This window comes from Pongo pygmaeus, chromosome 9, assembly GCF_028885625.2.
Source record: "Pongo pygmaeus isolate AG05252 chromosome 9, NHGRI_mPonPyg2-v2.0_pri, whole genome shotgun sequence".
NCBI classification, from domain to species: domain Eukaryota; kingdom Metazoa; phylum Chordata; class Mammalia; order Primates; family Hominidae; genus Pongo; species Pongo pygmaeus.
Window position 1 is genome coordinate 123,275,997 of NC_072382.2, and position 20,790 is coordinate 123,296,786.

Consider the following 20,790-nt stretch of genomic DNA (forward strand, 5'->3'; position numbering starts at 1 on the left):
TTATGATCACAGAATGTACTTTATATGGTTTCAGTTCTTTTTAAATGTATTGAGGCTTATTTTAATACTTAACATCTGTTATCCTTGAGAATGTGCCTGAACATGTGGAATGAAACATGTGCTTTGAGAAGAATGTGTATTCTGCTGTTGTTGGGTATTATGTTCTATAAATGTTTATTAAATCTACTTGGCTGATGGTGATGTTCAGTTTGTCTTTTTCCTTTTCTGCCTTGTTCTATATTGAAGGTGGGAAAATCTTCAACTGTTGAAATCTCTAAGTATTACCATCTTGAATTATTTATTTCTCCCTTCAATTTTGGCAGTTTTCCCTCATGTGCTTTAGAGTTCTGTTGTTAGGTGCATATATGTTTATGATTGTTCATTCTTCTAGATTGACACTTTTATCATTATTAAATGTCCTTCCTTGTCTCTAGTAACTATTTTTTGTCTTAAATTCTATTTTTCCTATTATTATAGCTATTCTTCTTTTCTTCTGGGTACAGTTAACATGGTGTATTAGTCTGTTTTCATGCTGCTGATAAAGACATACCCAACACTGGGTGATTTACAAAAAAGGTTTATAATGGACTTACAGTTCCACATGGCTGGGAAGCCTCACAATCATGGTGGAAGGCAAGCAGGAGCAAGTCATGTCTTACATGGATGGCAGCAGGCGAAGAGAGCTTGTGCAGGGAAACTCCTCCTTTTTAAAACCATCAGATCTCATGAGACTTACTCACTAGCAGGAGAACAGTGATAACACTATCACAGAAAAGACCTGCCCCCATAGTTCAGTTACTTCCCACCTGGTCCCTCCCATGACATGTGGGAATTCAAGAGGAGATTTGGGTGGGAACACAGCCAAACCATATCACATGGCATATCATTTTTTCATCCTTGCAGTTTCAATCTATTTGTATCTTTGAATCCTTGTAAATATCATATGGTTGTGTCAGGTCTTTTATGCATTCTTTTAATTTCTGCCTTTTGATTAGGGTGTTTAATTCACTTACATTTAATGTAATTACTGAAAGGTAGACTACATATCTGCTATTTTGCTGTTTGCTTTCTATATTCCTCATAATTTTTTTTGGTTCCTTTATTACTTCATTACTGCCTTTTTTTGTATTAAATACAGATTTTCTAGGGTGACATTTAAATTCCCTCATGCCTTCTTTCACTAAATTTTTCCCAGGTGTTTTCTTTATCTGTGCTTTGGGGATTACAATAAATATCTTAATTTATGAAATCTAATTTGGATTAATAACACTGTAACTTCAGTAATGTACAAAATCTTTGTCATTATATAGCTTTATTGCAACCCTGCTTCTGTGCTGTTAGTGTCTCATCTTTATACTCTTTAAGCCCATCAGCACAGTTTTAGTCTGATTGAGGACTCCTTAGATGAGGTGAGTCATTTTTTTTTTTTGCTGCTTTCCAGGGTTCTTTATCTTTGGCTTTCAGCAGTTTTGCTATGGTGTGTCTGGGTATGGGTCTCTGAGTTTATCCTTTTAGGAATTCATTGAGCTTACCGGATTTATGTTTTTCATCAAATTTGGGGAGTTTTGAGTCATTATTTCTTCAAATATTCTTTCTCCTTTATTCTTTCATCTCGTCAGTGACTTCGGTAATGTGTATGTCAGGACACTGATGGTGTTTCCTGGGTCTTTTAGGCTCTGTTTATTTTTAACATTCTTTTTTTTTGTTGTCAGACTGAGACATCACAATTGACATGTCTTAAAGTTCACTGCTTTTTTATTTTCCTTGTTCAAATCTGCTGTGGAACCCCTCTACTAAATTTTTCTTTTGATTTATTATACTTTTCAACTCCCAAATTTCTATTTGCTTGTTTTTTAAAAAAAATTTCTGTTTCTTTATTGATATTCTCTATTTGATGAGGCATTGTTCTCATACTGTCCTTTCATACTTTATACATGATTTCTTTTAGTCCTTTGAACATATTTATGATAACTTATATAATTTTTTTTTTTTACTTAGTCTAATGTCTGAGCTTTTAAGGACAATTTCTACTGACCATTTTTGCTTGAGTATAGGTTATACTTTGTTGTTTCTTTGCTTGTCCTGTGATTTTTTTTTTTTGTTGAAAACTGGACATTTTAAATGGTGTGGCAGCTCTGAACCACTGACACCCCCTCCTCAGGGTTTTGTGTTATTGCTATTTGTTGTTGCTGTTTTTGTTGTTGTTATTGTTGTTCAGGGAGTTTCCTGTACTGCTATCAAGTTGGTATTCTTTATTGTTTTTGCTACTGAAGTGTCTCATAATTTAGCTTATTGGTCAGCTAATGATAAGACAGAGATTTTCTTAAACTCTTTGAACCACTAAGTCTCTCAGCCTTTGCTAATGGTCTCTGGGTGTGTGTTGGGGTATACCTTCAATGCTTTGGCAGGCAGTTTACAACTCTGTCCTAGCCTTCACTTCCTGCTTATGTAGAGCTTCAAGGTTAGCTGGAGGTAAGAGATTAGACCCCATTCATTTATTTCTTGAGCATACTCATGGCTCTTATGTATTTGACCTTGTAGAGTCCCAGGAATATTCTAGAGCTTATTAAAGCTTCCTAAGGGCATCTTCTTCCCCAGTTTTTCCTTGTAAGCTTTTTAGTTAGCCTCTTTTTATTCCCAATTGGTAATACTGCCTTCAGAAGTTACAATGATAAGCCTTTGCTAGTTTTTATTCACTATTTTCAGTAAATGCCTTGGCTGGCTATAAGGCTGTCTATATCATGAACCAAGTCAGGCTATGTAAAGACAAGAGCTGGTAATGCAGCTTTCCTGTGAGCCCTCAGACAGGTCAGGCTTTTTGGGAACTCCAGACCTATTCTGTCCTCTCCAGTGGCTGCTAGGCTGCTGTTTTACACAGCTATTGTAGATGTGAGGCTGTGGGTTTCCAAGGCTACCACAGAACTAGAGAGAGGGGGATGGGATTAGGGCAAATGAAAACATCACAAAGCTGGCTATTTTTGCCAAGATTCAGCCATTGTTCTTGAGTAAATGTGCCTTGGATTTTTGAAACCCTTTATTTCATTTGCAGAATTCGGAAAAAGTTGATTTTGAGGATTTTTGTCAGTGTTTTTCTTGATTTTATGGATAAGTATATTTTTAGAGTTCCTAGAAATGCTTCCAATTAATATTAACTTTGTAAACTTTATTATAGGCATTTTCCAACCTACATGAAAGAACAGTTAATGCCGATATGACCTCCCCATGTGCCCTCATCCAACTTCAATATTACTTACCGACATTTGCCAACCTCTCTTTAGCTATCTACTCACTACTTTTTTTCCCCCCTGGAATATCCCAGATGTTGGATTTTAGCTATGTTTTATTTATGATTTTTTTTTTTTGTAAACAACATTAAGGTGGATGAGGATGTTTTGCTGAAGCCTTGTTGCTGCTCCAAGGGAGGATGTGACACATGGCTCTGGTGCTTCTGAACTAGTGGCCCTGTGCTTCCACATGCCCTGGGAGGGCTTAGTTCTTTACCCATTTTCTCTAACTGAGCTGCCATACAACTTTCAGTGGGATAGCTCATTGCAGTATCCTTTGGCCTTTACTTGATAAGAATGTCCTTTATTTAGTTCCTTTCTCCTCTTTTCTCCTTGATCCTCCATTTCTTTTTGCTCTTGACACAATCTCAAATATAAATGGAAATTCAGGTTATTTGGATACCTAGATGAATCTATTTGTTTAATTATTTATTTTTTTGTGAGATGGAGTCTTGCTGGAGTGTAGTGGCATGATGTTGCCAGGCTGGAGTGTAGTGGCATGATGTTGGCTCACTGCAACCTCCGCCTCCCGGGTTCAGGTGATTCTCCTGTCTCAGCCTCCCGAGTAGCTGGGATTACAGGAGTACTCTGCCATGCCTAGCTAATTTTTCTATTTTTAGTAGAGACGGAGTTTCCCCATGTTGGCCAGGATGGTCTTGATCTCTTGACCTTGTGATCTGCCCACCTTGGCCTCCCAAAGTGCTGGGATTACAGGCATGAGCCACTGCACCCAGCAGGATTTATTTTTAATTATCAGAAATGAAAACACAAAATTAAAAAAAATCTTCTTATAAATTCTCAGACCTTATAAGATTGAATTAGATTCAGATATTTAAATCATTCCTAGTAGTTGATGAAGTATGTGTGTTTGTGGATGTATTAGTTGGTACAACCTTTCAGGAGGGCCATTTCATGATAGCTATCAAAAATACAAATTTTGACTTAGTAATTCTAAGAATGCATCCTACCAATGGTATTGTGCAGTTCTGAAAAAGTAATAAATACATGCATATACATATGTGTGTGTGTGTTTAAGAATGTTTTTGGAAATAACTAAAATGCCCACCAATAGCTGTTAAGTGGAAAGATGTCTAAGATACATTGCCAATGATAAAATTTTAAATTGTGGGACAGTAAGATACACTGTTAATGGAAAAAGTTATGTAATACAACGGCATTTATATCATGATCCAAATTATATGTGAAAAATTAAATTGCCTGTGTCAGTTTAGAATTATATTAGGTTGCTGGTAATAGACTAGAAATAAAAATTGCTTAACCAAGTCAGGAGTTTAGTTTTCTCCTGCTTGCTGCCTGGAGGTAGGCTGTCTTGGGCTGGTATGTTGGTGTCCTGATGCTCTTGTGGACCCAGGTTTCTGTCTTAGTGTTCTACCATCCTGACTAGTGATTTCCATTCTCAAGATTACCTCATGGTTCAAGACATCCACACTAGCCTTCAAGTCCTTAATGCAGTTAAGAAGAATAAGGAAAGACAGCAAGTAGGACCTCTTCCCACCAATTCCGTCTATTTAAGCAGCCTTCTTAGAAGTCCAGCACGAAACTTCGGTTTTTATCTCATTGACTGGTACTTAGTCACATGACTTCCCATAGCTGCAAAAATGGTAGAGAAGTGCAGTCGTTTATTCTGGGTGGTGTCAGGGTCCCACTGCTCAGGAGGAAAGGGATAATTGGTGTTGGAGGTAGGTGTAGCAGTGTCTGTCACTATGTACGTATGCTTGCATGTGGTGGCACAGTACATTTCTGGAAGGGTGCACAAGAGCTGTTAGCCACTGGGCACTCTGCAGGGTAGAGTAGGAGGAGGGATGTGGAGATCAGAGCAGAGCTTCTGCATTTACCTTGTACCCATCTGTGCTGTTAGATGTTTTCCATGAGTATGCTTTGCTTTTATAATAATAGTGATAAAAAACAAACCAACCCAAAACCTATGATTTATTAAGAAAAATCTCAGAGCCTTACAATACATCTTATAATCACTAGTGTGCCGTAGTTTAATTGTTAATACATTTCTTGGTGGCAGTAAAACAATACAATAACTCTTTAAAGATCCATTAAGAATGAACCTGAATTGTCCAGGTTTAGGAATAATTCTCCAAGAAGGTAGTGGGATCGATGCATTTTGAGATTTATTTTGATGATTGTAGTATTGTGTAGTATTGTGATTTTTGCATTTATGAGGTGAGACTGACCTGTGAAATATATTCTTAATACTCAGGCCTCCCAGCAGCAATCGTTAAGTATTTTTAACTAATGATGGGCCTGGGTGTCATTGAGAAATCACTCTTTTTAAAGTTATACTCACATTTGGAAGTCGTAAAAAACAAAGCATAAAAATGTGTATTTCACTGATATCTTCCTCTATATATATTCACGAAAATGTATGTGTATAGGCTGACTTAAACTAATCATCTGACATAGCCATGACATTTTATCAACTTAATGAGGGCTTTTGGAATTTATATGTAACAGTTTTGCTGGGAACTGTTTTCTCATTCAGTTAATATGCTTTTACATTTTTAATAGATCCATCATTTTCTACGGCCCCATGTTTAGTACAAGCTATTAATATGGTTTTCAGGTTTCCATTTTGGTGGGTAGTCTTTCATACCTCTCTACCTGATTTCTTTAAAACAAACTACTTTTAACCATTTGTTCAGTGGTGGTTTGAATGTCTGCTGCTCAAATGGATTAAAAGTAACTTTGTCTTTATCAGCTGGGTCCTCACAGTATTTATGGTGCATATATGAGCACAGGGTACTGAGTTGTTATATTACAGATAAAATAAATGGATATGTTCCTTACTCTATAGGAAGTTAATATCTATAATAAACAGCAACCTAGTCAAGGATAAGTGAAGCCGAAGTAATGCCTCTGGCTGGGAATCCCAACATCTCAATACGTTTAATAGTCATTTGTATGATGATGTCCATATGAGGGTATGCCTCCCTGTGTCTTTCCTGATAGATATGCAACATTTGCCTTCAGCTTCTGGCCATGTTCTTTTAGAGCTGGAAGAAACCACAGAGTCTTTATAACAGTTCTTACCCTTTTTTGAGTTGTGGACTTCTTGAGAATCTGATAAAACCTATGGAGCCTCCATAGCAAAATAAATGAGTGTATATAAAAAAATTTGCATATATGTCTACAGGATTGCTGGACCATTTAAACCTATCTACAGGGAAGTCTTGATCCAAATAAGCTTCTCCTTTTGTAGATGAATAAACTGAAAGCTAGAGAGATTTCTGTCATTTTCTCAGTTGGTAGAGCTAGCTCTTAATCTAATGCTTTTATACACATTTCCTAGATTCTTGCTGTGACTTAAAAATCTCTAAAATGCAACGGGATGTGGTCGACATCATGTTGAATACTCTACCGATGAATATATATTCTAGCAAAAGACCTTCCTCAAAGAGATTATTCAGAGATGGAAAACCAGAATCAATGAAGAGTCTCTCAAATCTTGGTGCAAATTAAAACCTTGTGACTGGAGCATCCTTGTAATCTAAAAATAGGAGTAGAAAGAAGAAAAGAACATGTTTTTTGTGCATGGTGTGTGGCTGATCTCACCCTTTAGTGGTTTGGGGGCTGTAGGCTCCTCCCTGCGTGTTTCTTCAGCCTCATCACACAATCCTCTTTCTATCTCTTACTCTGCTGAAGTGTTGGCAGCCTCCAAAAACCTCCTCTAGCCCAAGTTCTACCATCATACCATTTTCCTTCCTTATCTAATATCCATGGAGTGTCTAGTGTCTGTTGCAAACTGGGTATCTAAGATGAAGCAGTACAACCCAAGCTGCCCAGTGATGGCAGACATTGCAAAAATATGAATTTGCAATCACAGTCTCTATTTTGTGTTTCCAGTAGAACTGGAAGAATCGGACTCTTCTATTTTTATTTTTGCTGCTTTTGAATGACTGTAATGTGGCACCATTAATTTTTTTTCTCCCTCTTCCTTGGCAGCATCTCTTGGGCAGTGAACAGCAGTCTTCTGTCCAGCTCTGGGTCTCCTTTGGCCGGAAGCCCATGCGAGCAGCCCAGTTTGTCACAAGACATCCTATTAATGTGAGTGGGGTCTGCTTGAGGATGGGAAGAAGTATCATTGTCTTTATGCAGAGGTCAGGGGAAGGGTGTTGCAGGGATGGCCTCCTGGAATGGATATTTTATGGCACCTCCCTGAAGTCAGGTCTCTAGAGAGAGCAGCTATGCTTTGGGCATCGTGGTCTGTGTTTCCCACTTCACTGAAGCAGAGCTGAACGAGAGACTTAGTTTGCTTTAAGTGGAGCAGCACTGGCAGAGAGAGGTTGGAGCCAGAGTCAGTGCCATCTGAGCAATGTGCCAGTACTGAAGCAATGGGAAGTTTGTGCATGATAGGATTTTTTTTTTTTTTTTTTTTTATTAAGTACCTGCTGTATTGCTTGCAGGGGGCGAGTTCCAAAAGAGGATAGGATTTGGGTCCCACCTTTTAGAAACAGGCTGGAGAGACTAAGAACTGAGTAGCAGAAGAAACCAGACATAAGCAAATGCTTAAATATGCAGCTTTATAACATGAAGATGGATAGGAAAAGTCTGCATGGGATGGGGTCATTAGAGGAGTTGCCACAGGGAGGCGGTCACAGTGAAACGTCTTGACATTGGCAGGTGGTTTGGTGAAAGGTAAGTAGCTCACTTACTTACCTTCCACCAAACAAATGGGATCATACGGAGAACAGTCTTGCCAGTTCTTTGCTAGTTTCTATGGATTCTGCCTTCCTTTGGTCACCTTAGGAAAAATAAAGGGAAGTGCATTAATCCGTATTGTACTTTGTACAAACGGAAGGTCTCATGGGAAAATGAGGGAGACATTACTAACAGAAAGAGGTTTGTAGGTCATTTGTGCAGTGCAGTAGCCCATTATTTTGTGCCCCATTTGCCAGTAAGGGGCCCGCTAAGCTGCAGATCTGCCTCAGGTTTTCCAAAGGGTGAGTCGCCAAAGCTTCTTTGCCAAGGTTAGGGAGCTTCCTGTGGGCTTTAGGCCAACATTGGTCACTAGGACATTTGAAAGTCATTGCTTCCATGTGTATAGAAAAAGCCCACAGGGCACATTTGTTTTTTGACATATCTTTTTTGACTTTTGATTCCAAAGGAATATTACATCGCAGATGCCTCCGAGGACCAGGTGTTCGTGTGTGTCAGCCACAGTAACAACCGCACCAATTTATACATCTCAGAGGCAGAGGGGCTGAAGTTCTCCCTGTCCTTGGAGAACGTGCTCTATTACAGCCCAGGAGGGGCCGGCAGTGACACCTTGGTGAGGTAAGGAGACCGTGAGTCCTTCTCCTGCCTTCTTAGGCCAACACAATCATTAGCTTCTCTCTGGTTCCATGGTTTTCAACATTAGCTGCCCATGTGGATACACCCGGGGAGCTTTCGGAAACCCGATGCCTGGCTCACGTGCCCAGAGATCACCATGGGATGGGTTTGGGGTGTGGCCAGGTTATGAGGATTTTAAGAAGCGCCCTAGGTAATTCTTATATGCAGCCAAGTCCGGGAACTACAGCTCTAGGTAACATTTAGGGTCAGAGCTACTGTGTTAATCACTCCCTTGACCTCCTTTTGTTCAGTTTTCTGGTTTTGTGGTTTCTCAGCAGTGAAAAACAGCACTTGGTAAATATCAAGTCAGTGAGAGCTGGCATATGCAGCCAGTGGATCAGGTTAATTGATGTCATTACTCTTTTTTTTAAGATATAATTGCACGGTGTTTTGTAAAGAAAGGCACCAACGTCATAGATCCTTTATCTGTAAATCATGTGTTTAGAGCTGTTTTGCAGTCCAGCAGTGGGCGATCTCTGAGCACCACACCCATCAAGGGGTGGTGGAGGAGTTGAGGGTTTAGGAGGGATGAATTGTTCTTAAGATCCATTCAGGGCCATTTATTCTGATTTGTCGTTTGACAGCCAGATTTGTGTGACCTGTTGGCTGTGGTTAGAGTCCCCTCTGCTCTTGGAAAGAGTCTCCTGTGTGAAGCTGACTGGTCTAGGATGGGGTCTGGCTCTCCAGCCATGACAACCAGGTCTGAGGGCATGCTCCTGTGCCCACTGTTTCTGGGCAATTCATTCCATTGTCAATTTATTCACAAGTATGCTGCTGCTCTCTGCCAGACAGTGTTCTAGGTATAGCCACAAAGTAATGTATGAAGCAATAAAATATCAGAACAAAGTCCCTCTTTCTTGGAGTTTATATTCTAGTTGGGGAAGATAGAATATAAGCAAATATGTGATCTGCCTGGTAACATGTTGAAAAGAAAAATAAAGCAAGATCAGGGGATGGGGATTTGCAAGGGTGTTCTTTTATTCTATTGGCTGCTTCAGGAGGGGGATATTTAAGCAGGTACCTGAATTACATGAGGGAAGGAACCAGACAGACCCCTGGGCAAGTAGCACTGCAAGCAGGGCAGACAGGAAGCACAGTAACTCTGAGGCTGGACTGCACTAGTGTTTTAGGAGCAGGGAGGAGGCCAGGGTGGCTGGAAGGGCTGCAGAGAGGGAGAGAGAAGGAAGAAACAGGACCTAAGAGAGCAGGACTCAGATCCTATAGGGCCTTCAGGGGTTTGTGAAGAACTTTGTTTTTTTCTTTTTTGTTGTTGTTTTTTGTTTGTTTGTTTTTGAGATGGAGTCTCGCTCTGTTGCCCAGGCTGGTGTGCAGTGGCGCGATCTTGGGTCACTGCAACCGCTGCTTCCCGGGTTCAAGTGATTCTCCTGCCTCAGCCTCAAAAGTAGCTGGGATTACAGGTGTGCATCACCAGGCCAGGCTAATTTTTATATTTTTAGTAGAGACAGCACCATGTTGGCCAGGCTGATCTCAAACTCCTGACCTTAAGTGATCTGCCCGCCTTGGACTCCCAAAGTGCTGGGATTACAGGTATGAGCCACCACACTCAATCCTGTCTTTTCCTTCTAAATGAGATGGAAGGGTTAGACCAGGAGATGGACATGATCTGATTTAACCTTTTAATTTTTTTCCATTAAAATCTGTGAATTGCATTATATAATGAAAATAATATAAAACATAAATGGATAGTGTTATAAATAATTATAAGTGAGCACTCATGTGGCTTATCTTTTACAGGGGTTATCCTCAATGCTGTGTGGGAATTTGACTACTGTGACTACTGTAGGGGACAAAGGTGGGAACAGGAAGACTAGTTGTGAAAGTATTGCAGAGATACAGGCCAGTAGGGATGGATGTTGGCTGGACCCAGGGTGTCACACTAGAGATGCTGAAAATGGTCAGACCCTAAATATATTTTGAAAGTAGAGCCAATGGGATTTGTTGATAGATGGGACGAGGGGTATGAAAGAAGGAGGAGCCAGGGGACTGCTACTGCTTCACCCGAGCTGCCTTTAAAGAGATGGCCACATAGGGAGTCAGGGAGAGCTGGGGCAGGGGCAATATTGGGGGGAGATCACCAGCTTGGTTTGGGACTTACCTGGTTGGAGAGGCCTATTGGATATCCACGTGCCCAGCTTTCTACCTGGTGGTCTCTGATAGTGCTTTTCCACTTCCTGTTTCTTTTCTTTTGGAGGTGCTGTCATCTTTTATTCCTTTCCTCCCCTGACACAGACTCGTGGATTAATTATTATTTAATGTGTTATAAACCATTCCTGCCATGATTCATTTTGATGCTCAGCTTGTCCTGGTTTGGTCAGTGGCAGATCCTACCTCCTTCAGTTTGGTTCTTGTTGTTTTTTATTGAAAAAATTATTTATTGGCTGGGCATGGTGGCTCATGCCTGTAATCCCAGCACTTTGGGAGGCCAAGGTGGGTAGATCACGAGGTCAGGAGATCGAGACCATCTTGGCTAACATGGTGAAACCCCATCTCTACTAAAAATACAAAAATTAGCTGGGCGTGGTGGCATGTGCCTATAGTCCCAGCTACTCGGGAGGCTGAGGCAGGAGAAACGCTTGAACCCAGGAGGCAGAGGATGCAGTGAGCCAAGATTGTGCTACTGCACTCCATCCTGGGCGACAGAACAAGACTCCATCTCAAAAAAAAAAAAAAATTATTTATTGGTGAAATGTATACAACATCAGCTTAATCGTTTTAAAGTGGGCAATTCAGTGGCATTCAATACATTTACAATGTTGTGCCACCGCCACCTCTGTTTAATTTCATGGCCTTCTCATTTCTCCAAAAGAAAACCCCACGCCCATTAAGCCGCTTCTCTCCACCATCCCCTTCTCCCAGTCCCTGGCAGCCGTCAGTCTGATTTCTGTGTCTGTGGATTTTTCCCTATTTTACAGGATGTTTCCTATAAATGGAATCATACAATAATATGTGACCTAATGTGTCTGGCTTCTTTCACTTAGCCTAATGTTTTCAAGGTTCATCCGTGAGTACCATGTATCAGTGCCTCATTCATTTTAATGGGTTAATAATATTCTCCTTTTTAAAATAATTATTTAAATAATTTTTTAAATAATTATTTTTTAAATAATTAAAATAGTGAGTCACTATCCCTCAGACCTTTCACTGACTCTTTTAATTTTTCTCTTTTCACCATTGAAAACCACTGACTATGGAATGGAAAAGTCACAGCTTGCTAAATATTTTCTTGTCTTCCTCATTTGTCAGATATTCAGGGTGAATGTTTCATGCTGGGACACAGTATGAGCCAGAAGCCAGAGCGATGGCCCTTTACAGAGTTATGAAAGGCCTCCCCTCCTTGCCTGAGCACACAGTCCAGTGAAGAAACTGGAAATAGATTCACGTCAAGAGTCATAGGCCAATGTCCCACTCAGTTTTCTCATTGTTCTCAGATTTTATCTGAGGACTAGAGAGGTTCCGTTATACTCAGTTGAGTGACGTTTTGTCATCTGCATCTCAATCTCAGCCAGATGAAATGGGATAAAGGTGAATTAGCACATCGTGTGGGCAGGCTGGTTTAGAGTAAACTGGTATGTGAAATGAGCAAGTCTTTGAACTGAATAGGAAAGAATGGTGTCTGGGGACTGCTTCTGATTTACTCAGAGACATGGAGAAAGAGCTCTTTCTAGGGAATGACCCTGGCCCTGGTGGGATGTGCCAGGTGGGAGTCTCAGGGAAAGCACTAGCTAGATGCTGGATGCTTTGGAGGAACTAATGTCCTGAGGAGATGTCAGCCCCACGGGTCACCTTAGGGAGGGGCACAGGCCCAGTTGGTGGGGGTATTGCCAGGGCATGGATTCTGCACTGAGTGGGGCTATAGGGAACCTGGTGAGCTTCCTGGTAAGCCTTGGTCCGGGGCACTCTGGGAAGAAGGGGAGAAGTGCCCTGGGGAGGGCCAGTGAGGATAAAATGGAAGAAAATAGACTCTCAGAGAAAGTACTTAGGGTGGGGCAAATTGTTGCAGGGCAGGTCAAGTGGGGGAAAGGAAAGGATGGGCCGGGACTTCTGGTGGAGGAGCATGTGAGATACAGGAAGACAGGCGTCTGCTTAGAAGTAAAAGATAAAACTCCAGGAATCCGACTAGGAAAGAAACAGGGCTCATCTAAATGAGAGAAACTCAGGCCTCCCAGATATATAGAAGAAGCCCATAACCGGGGGGATGACAGTTTGTGGTGATAACCCCCAGAGAGGTGGAGCAGAGGCCAACAGAGAAGGAGGAATGGAGACCTTCAGCTGTTTCCTAAGGAAGCCCCTGAAAAATAACTGAACTAGACCTAAGGAAACCACATGTCAGAGAATTTGGTCTCAACTCCAGCATTTCATTCAGCACTCCGCTCAGTCCCTCAGCCTGAAGCAGCTTTGGTGGGGCTCCCAGTGTTCCTTTTCGTGCCTCAGAGGTTGTTGTTTGGGTCTTTCTGTCTGAGGTGGCGGGGCAGTCACAGCTGAAGAGACTGTGTGGAGATGGATGATGGGGGGCAGCGTTTCTCGGCTTTATTGTGTAGCTGGTGGCTTGGAACCCCTGAAGTAAAGGGCAAGCTTCCAGTCTTTTTTCTTTTTCTTTTTTTCTGACTTGGAGTCTCACTCTGTCACCAGGCTGGAGTGCAGTGGCACGATCTCAGCTCACTGCAACCTCCGCCTCCCGGGTTCAAGCGATTCTCCTGCCTCAGCCTCCCAAGTAGCTGGGACTACAGGCATGTGCCATCATGCCCAGCTAATTTTTGTATTTTTAATAGAGATGGGGTTTCACTATGTTGGCCACGATGGTCCTGATCTCTCGACCTTGTGATCCGCCCGCTTCAGCCTCCCAAAGTGCTGGGATTACAGGCGTGAGCCACCACGCCTGGCCAAGCTTCCAGTCTTAACAGCCACGTATGAACCCTGGTTACAATTTCTCAGAGATCTGCTCTATTTGTAATGCGTGTATCATTTTAGTGCAAAACCACTTTCCTGTGGCATCAGGGTATCAGCATAGTAGATAAAGCCTGGGAAGCCCATATTCTCTCTCTCTCTTTTTTTTTTTTTTTTAGACAGAGTCTCGCTCTGTCGCCCAGGCTGGATGGAGTGCAGTGGCGCGATCTCAGCTCACTGCAAGCTCCGCATCCCGGGTTCATGCCGCCCATATTCTCTTAAGAATATAACCCCAAGCTTTCTAGAGCCATCCTTGCTGTATGTACAGTTTCTTTAGGAAAGAATCGACAGGTTCTGCTGAGCTTCCTGACAGAAAACCTGTGGGCTTCTATCTGATCAGGGTGTTGGATAATTAGGTTGTAAGTACCCAGAGAGGGGCTGTGTAACCTGAGCTAGGTTCCTACAGATTGGGTTGAATTTTAAGCCTCAGCACTGTTATTAGTGTCTTGCAGGTCTGACTTAATGATTTCTGTTTTTGAAGGCTCACTGGAGGATTTGGAGTCAATTTTGTTAGTGATATAATAGATGTGACTCTTATGTCAACTTTTGTATGTTATATTCATCATTCTAAACCCCCTGTTAGGAATTGTTGATCAGATAAGCCTTTTGGCCCTAAAAGTTGAAAAGAAACAAATTTTTTAAAATAGCCAATTATCTGGCTGGACATGGTGGCTCATGCCTGTAATCCCAGCACTTTGGGAGGCCGAGGCAGGTGGATCAGTTGAGCTAAGGAGTTCAAGACCAGCCTCGGCAACATGGAGAAACCCCATCTCTACCAAAAAATAAAAAAAAATTAGCTGGGCATAGTGGCACACACCTGTAGTCCCAGCTACTTGGGAGGCTGAGATGGGAGGATCATTGAGGATCATCTGAGTCTGGGAGGTCAAGGCTGCAGTGAGCCGTGATTGCACCACTGCACTCCTGCCTGGGCGGCAGTAAGACCCTGTCTCCAAAAAAAAAAAAGGAATGAAGTACTAACAATGTGCTATAACGTGGATGAACCTTGAAAGCATTATGCGAAGTGAAAGTAACCAGATACAAAAGACCAGATATTGCAGATTCCATTTATATGAAATATCTAGATAGGCCAATTCACAAACACGTGGAGCAGATGAGTGGTTTCCAAGGCTTGGGAAGGGAAGAGGAAATGGAGAGTGACTGCCAGTGGGTATGAGATTTCCTTTTGGAATGATGAAATGTTCTGGAACTAGATAGTAATGATAGTTGCACAACAGTGTGAATGTGCTTAATGCCACAAAATTGTATACTTTTAAATGGTCAAATTTTATGTTATTTACAATAACAAGCAAATACCAATTCAGGTTCATAGCTGTTTATTTTCATATTGTAGGTATTTTGCAAATGAGCCATTTGCTGACTTCCACCGAGTGGAAGGATTGCAAGGAGTCTACATTGCTACTCTGATTAATGGTTCTATGAATGAGGAGAACATGAGATCGGTCATCACCTTTGACAAAGGGGGAACCTGGGAGTTTCTTCAGGCTCCAGCCTTCACGGGATATGGAGAGAAAATCAATTGTGAGGTATTGATGCTTTAATCTTCTTTTGCTTTTTAATATAAGGGAAAGAGCCCTGCTCTGTGGTAGTTTCGTATGTCTAGTATTTACTGAAAAAATACAAGATCACATAGTATTCTATTAATATCACATGGAGCAGACTTTTATTTGTGTTGCTACCCTTGCAGTTCCCAAACTCTGCTCCAAGGTCTCGCTACCACTTCTGGGCAGAAGTAACTCAGAAAAAAAAAAAAAAAAGTAGTATTCATTTTTAGTACTACTTGTTTAGTTAGACCATTACTTGGTCTTTTCGATTTTTGAATTTTGTTTATCCATAGTGGGCTATGTGGACACTTCTCTATATAATGTATCTGTGGCCCTTGGGAAAATTCTTTTGGAGACTCTTACCTTAGAATTTACTTCTTGGTTTTTCTTCTCTATTTGGCAATGGGTCTTGGCTTACCACATCAAATCTAATTTTGGAAAGAGGCAGCCTATAAATAGATATAGACAAATATCTGGGTGCTTTCTCTTCCCTCAGTAGTGTCTTCTACAGCAGCTTGGTGAGATCCTGGTTGGGGCTTGGGTGTTTTTGAGCTTTAGTTAAATTGAATTAATGGTATCATTCAAATTCAGCTTTTTGTTTCCCTGACTGATCAGTTTATTTCTGAACTGTAGGACAGTTCATCAGCTTTCAGTTTCTTCTTCTGAGTTTAGGTGGTGGAAGGAATGTATAGGAAATGGATAAGTCTGATTACCGGAGGATACAGAAACTCTTCAATGAATATACTTCCTTGCAGGCAGAGAAGCATGAGCCAGAAAGAGGAGTGAGCAAATAAATATTTCTTTGAGATCTAGCCTAATTTTTTCCGGTTTTCATTGGTCAAACTGAGACTCTAGCAAAACAGGTACTTGTTAGAGGTCCTTTTGTGACAAAAATAAGTAGCAAATAATCCAGCAAACCTTGCTACCATGTTTACCTGACTATAACCACATAAGCGCATAGTCCTCCTGTGCAGAACCCTGGCCACATCTGAGTAACATTGAACAAGCTCTTTCTGACCGGGAGAACTGAGTGTGACCATATGGCAAAAGGCGTTGTCCTGATTGCTTGCAGAGCTATGAAAATCTGGACATGAGTGATGGAGGCCAGACTGAATCGCTTGAAGCCTTGCCCTGTATACCTACACCTTTGTGCAAATGTAAAATACATAGGAAAAAATTTAATGCTAATCCTTTGCTTTTTATATCTCATTGATACTGTGCATCAGGGGAGCTTATCCGTGAGACTTATGACTTCTGATTCTTGGTCTTTCTTACGACAGAATTGCTGGAATCATATTTGAAATATGTCTGTGACTTAGAAAGTGAATATGACAAAATCATTTCATTTCTCTTTAGTTCTGAGTCACTTGAGAGGATCTCTGAGTGATAGGATGAGATGATGACTTTCCCATCTACTTGAGTTGGCATTGATTTCTAATTGTTATTCTCTGAGAGTCTCAGAAGGCCTTTCTAAGTTGTAATTGTTCTCTTCTTCCATGGGACATTTATGTGGGTTCAGATGATCCTCTCTGTCTGGGGGGTGTGGGGACAGCTGGGCTGTGAGTCTGGTTTCCCCTGGGCCAGGCCTCCTTGCCCCGTGTCAGCTGCAGTGCCCTCACACAGGCCGCAGGGTTTACAGGGAACACTAGGCATGGTATCAAGTGCTGACACTGCCTGAAACTTTGGTTGTATAGCTTTCCCAGGGCTGTTCCCTTCATCTGGCTCAGCGCCTCAGTCAGCTCCTCAACCTCCAGCTCCGGAGAATGCCCATCCTATCCAAAGAGTCGGCTCCGGGCCTCATCATCGCCACTGGTAAGTGTGCCTTGCCTATTCTCACAAGGGGTTCAGCTGTCTGGTGATATGCAGCCAAGTGCAGAGCGATCACCCACACCTCCAGCAGTAACCACTCTTTGTGGTTTGAAGGCATTCTTAGTTGCTAGATACTACTCAGAATTTCTGGCTGGGCAAGGTGATTATCTGACATATTCTTGAAATTAAAAATAATTATTTCTCTTGCATTTTAGGCTCAGTGGGAAAGAACTTGGCTAGCAAGACAAACGTGTACATCTCTAGCAGTGCTGGAGCCAGGTGGCGAGAGGTCAGCCCCCTCCCCCAATCCCCTCCCCTCCACCCTGGTTCCCATTTGTGTGAGAATGTAGACTGTGCCTTGGCATTTCAGAGACACAAATGGTCCATGGCAGAGACCAGTAATGCCAGATATGACTATAAAGTAAAGAAAGGTACCTGAAGCCACTGATTTATATCCACAGTTACTTTAAATTAAAATCAGACCTTTGCAAATGTGTGAATTTTACTAAACGTTCTAAGATTATGAGTTCTATGAGGGCAAAGACGATGTCTGTTTTATTGACTTCTTTATCCTAAGGACCTAAGAGTGCCTGGCATGGAGTGGGGGCTCAGGGCATATATGGTGCATGTATCAGCAAATTACAACATAGTGGTATCAGCCCTGAAACGGGCTATTATTATTATTATTATTTTGTATATTATTGAAGTTGAAATGAAGCCTGTCCTTGCTGGGCTATGTTGTATAGGCGCTTTCATCTCATTCTGTGCTATGGAAGTAGACTCTGTTTTTGCCTTAAGATTGTATAACTAATATCGATTCTGATTATACCAATTCCTAAGACGGGGCTAGTTCCCTAGTTCCAAAATGCTAATTCATCTTCATCTTTGGGCGTTAGAGAATTTCCAAACTTGTGAAAAAAAAAAAAAGTTGTTGCCAGCCTCCCATTGATTAAGGCCAGGGAAGTGCGTTTGGTCTCGTTCTGTAGGGATTGCTTTCAGGGGTGACCCTCTAATTATGCCAGGAGCCACCAGGGTAAAACCCAACAGATCACTTGACAGGATGAGCACCTTGTCATCGAGCAGCCCCGCAGGCTGGGCAGCCGGGACAGCACGTCAGGAGTGATGTGGAGTTCTCAGAACAGCTAGCAGACATAGTTCCCATCCACATGGTGCTTTACTGGGAATGCACCATGCTCACCTTGATCTTTGAATAGGTAACACATAAAGCAGTAATAAAAATACCAACATTCATTTGGCACCTTGCAGTTCACAGAGGCCTGTCACAAACCTTCTCTCACTGTGGCAGGGCTTCCCATCCCTCCCGAGGAGAGAGATGAGGCTCAGACACTGTGTACTGTATGTGGCGAACACAAATATGTGTTCAGATGAGGCAGGTTGTTAAGGCCATTGTAGTCAGAGTGCGAACAGTTTGAATGGAATTTTTCGGGTTGTCCTTGTCCAGCTCCCAAGGGAAGATTAAGCAGCTGCTTTCCCCTTTCGTGGAGCTGGACGCTCCCTTTGAAATTGGGTATCCTCTTCTCTGTGAATAGGCCTGTGGTTTGTTTGTGCCTTCTGCTGCTGGTGTAATCTGGGATTTGCACATCTGCAAGTGATTTCCTTCTGGGTAGAAAGCAGTGTCTTGTTCCTCCTCCAGTGAAGTGGTATCGTCTGGCGATTACCGGGGCAGCTGTCAGTGCCTCCCTCCACACGTGCCTTGTGCCTGCCAAGAGGCAACCAGTGCATAAGAGACCTTATTTTGGGACATAGCGGAAAACTAACTTGGGGATAAAAAGATTGTGAGTTTATCTGTGTGAGTGGGCATCTGAGTCCCCATGGGCAGCCTTCACTTTAGAGGGACAATCTGGGCTGTGTGCGGGAGCAGGTGGTGGCAGAGGAAGAGGCTGTAGTGGACAGAATGTTGCCTGGAGCACTGATGACTGTAATTCTGGTTTTCTTTTTCCTCCTAATTAGTTGTGCAAATTCTCTGATCCTCAGAATTCCCTTTTTGTGCTTTTTTTCTTTTTAAATAATTTTTATTTCTTTTATTTTTAGCTTTTTTCTTTATCAACTTTATTGAAGCAGATGAAGGCACAGTACACTGCACATATTTAAAGTGTACAGTTTGATCAGAATTAATTGTGGTCACCACAATTAAGATAACAAACATTTCCATCTGCAAATTCTCTGATCCTCAGAATTCCTTTTTTGTGCTTTTTTCTTTTTAAAATAATTTTTATTTCTTTTATTTTTAGCTTTTTTCTTTAACAAATTTATTGAAGCAGATAAGGGGACAGTACACTGCACATATTTAAAGTGTACAGTTTGATCAGAATTAATTATGGTCGCCACAATTAAGATAACAAGCATTTCCATCACCCTCCTCGAGGTATCTTTGTGCCCCTCGGTAATCCATCCCACTCTCCAGTCTTGTCCTTGTCTGCTTCTATTATTCGTTGGCATTTTCTAGAATACGTTATTCATTGGCATTTTCTAGAATTTTGATAAGTGGACTCACACAGTATATACTCTTTTTGCCTGGCTTCTGTCACACATCATGATGATTTTGGGTTTCATCCAAGTTGCTTCATGTATCAATTGTTCATTCCTTTGCTAGTCGTATCCCATTGTAGGGATATATCATAATTTATTTATTCATTCATCTGTTGATAAACATTCCAGTTTTGCTGATTACAAATATAGCTGTTATGAACATTCATGTACATATTTTGTTCATTTCTCTAGGGTAAATACTTAGGAATGGAATAGCTGGGTAGCATGGTGGGTATATGTTTAACTTTTTAAAGAACTGCCAAAATATTGTCCCTTTTACATTTCCACCAAACAGTATGTGAGAATTTTAATTGCTTCACATCTTCGCCAACACTTGGTATGATTAGTCTTTTTAACTTTAGACATTTTAATAAGCATGTGATAATATCTAATTGCAGTTATAATTGGCATTTGTGTGATTATTAATGATTCTTTTCATGTGCTCATTGGCCATTTTAAAATCTGGTTGTGAAGTACCTGCCCAAATCTTTTGCCTTTTTGAAAAAATTGGGTTGGTCCAGCACAGTGGCTCTGCCTATAATCCCAGCACTTTGGATGGCTGAGGTAAGAGGATTGCTGCAGCCGTGGGCAACATAGGGAAAGCTCATCTCTACAAAAAATAAAAATAGCCAGGCATGGTGGTGCATGCCTGTAGTCCTAGCTACTTAGGAGGCTGAGGTCAGAGGGTCACGTGAGCCCTGGTGGTTGAAGATGTAGTGAGCTGTGATTGTGCTGCTGCATTCCAGCCTGGGCAATGGAATCAGAGCCTGTCTCAATAAATATATAAATAAAATTTAAAAACTAATTTTAATAATTGAGTTGTCTATCTTCTTTGAGTTGTAGGAGTTTTTTTAAAAATATATTTTGGATTCAGGTCTTTTGTATGATATATGGGTAGATACTCATTTTTTCCATATGGAGATCTAATTGATTTAGCACCATTTATTGAAAACCCTTCTCTCTCTCCCATTGAATTGCCTTGGTACCTGTTTGAAAATCAATTGGCCATATATGGGCCAATTTTAGGCCAATTGGGTCTATTTCAGGACTTTATTCTGTTCCATTAATCTGTCTATCTTTTCACTAATACCAAATTATCTTAATTTTCAAAGCCTTGTAGTACATGTTGAGATCAAGTAGGGTAAGTCCTTCAATTTTGATTGTTTTAAAAATCTTTTTCATTATTATAGGTCCTTTGTATTTCCTGATACATTTTAGGATCACGTGTCAATTTCTATGGAATCTGCTGGGATTTT

General features: G+C 41.3%; 1 protein-coding gene across 8 annotated transcripts in view; it reads left to right on the forward strand.

The window, feature by feature from the left end:
* SORL1 (sortilin related receptor 1) overlaps positions 1–20,790 on the forward strand; it is a 180,561-nt gene that overhangs the window by 53,204 nt on the left and 106,567 nt on the right. For all 8 annotated transcript variants that reach the window (XM_063671515.1, XM_063671516.1, XM_054441732.2 and 5 more), the window contains exons 7-11: positions 7,260–7,361; positions 8,422–8,591; positions 14,965–15,157; positions 16,870–16,987; positions 17,200–17,273. In XM_063671515.1, the coding sequence (XP_063527585.1) occupies positions 7,260–7,361; positions 8,422–8,591; positions 14,965–15,157; positions 16,870–16,987; positions 17,200–17,273 (657 nt within the window). The remainder of the gene's footprint in view (positions 1–7,259; positions 7,362–8,421; positions 8,592–14,964; positions 15,158–16,869; positions 16,988–17,199; positions 17,274–20,790) is intronic.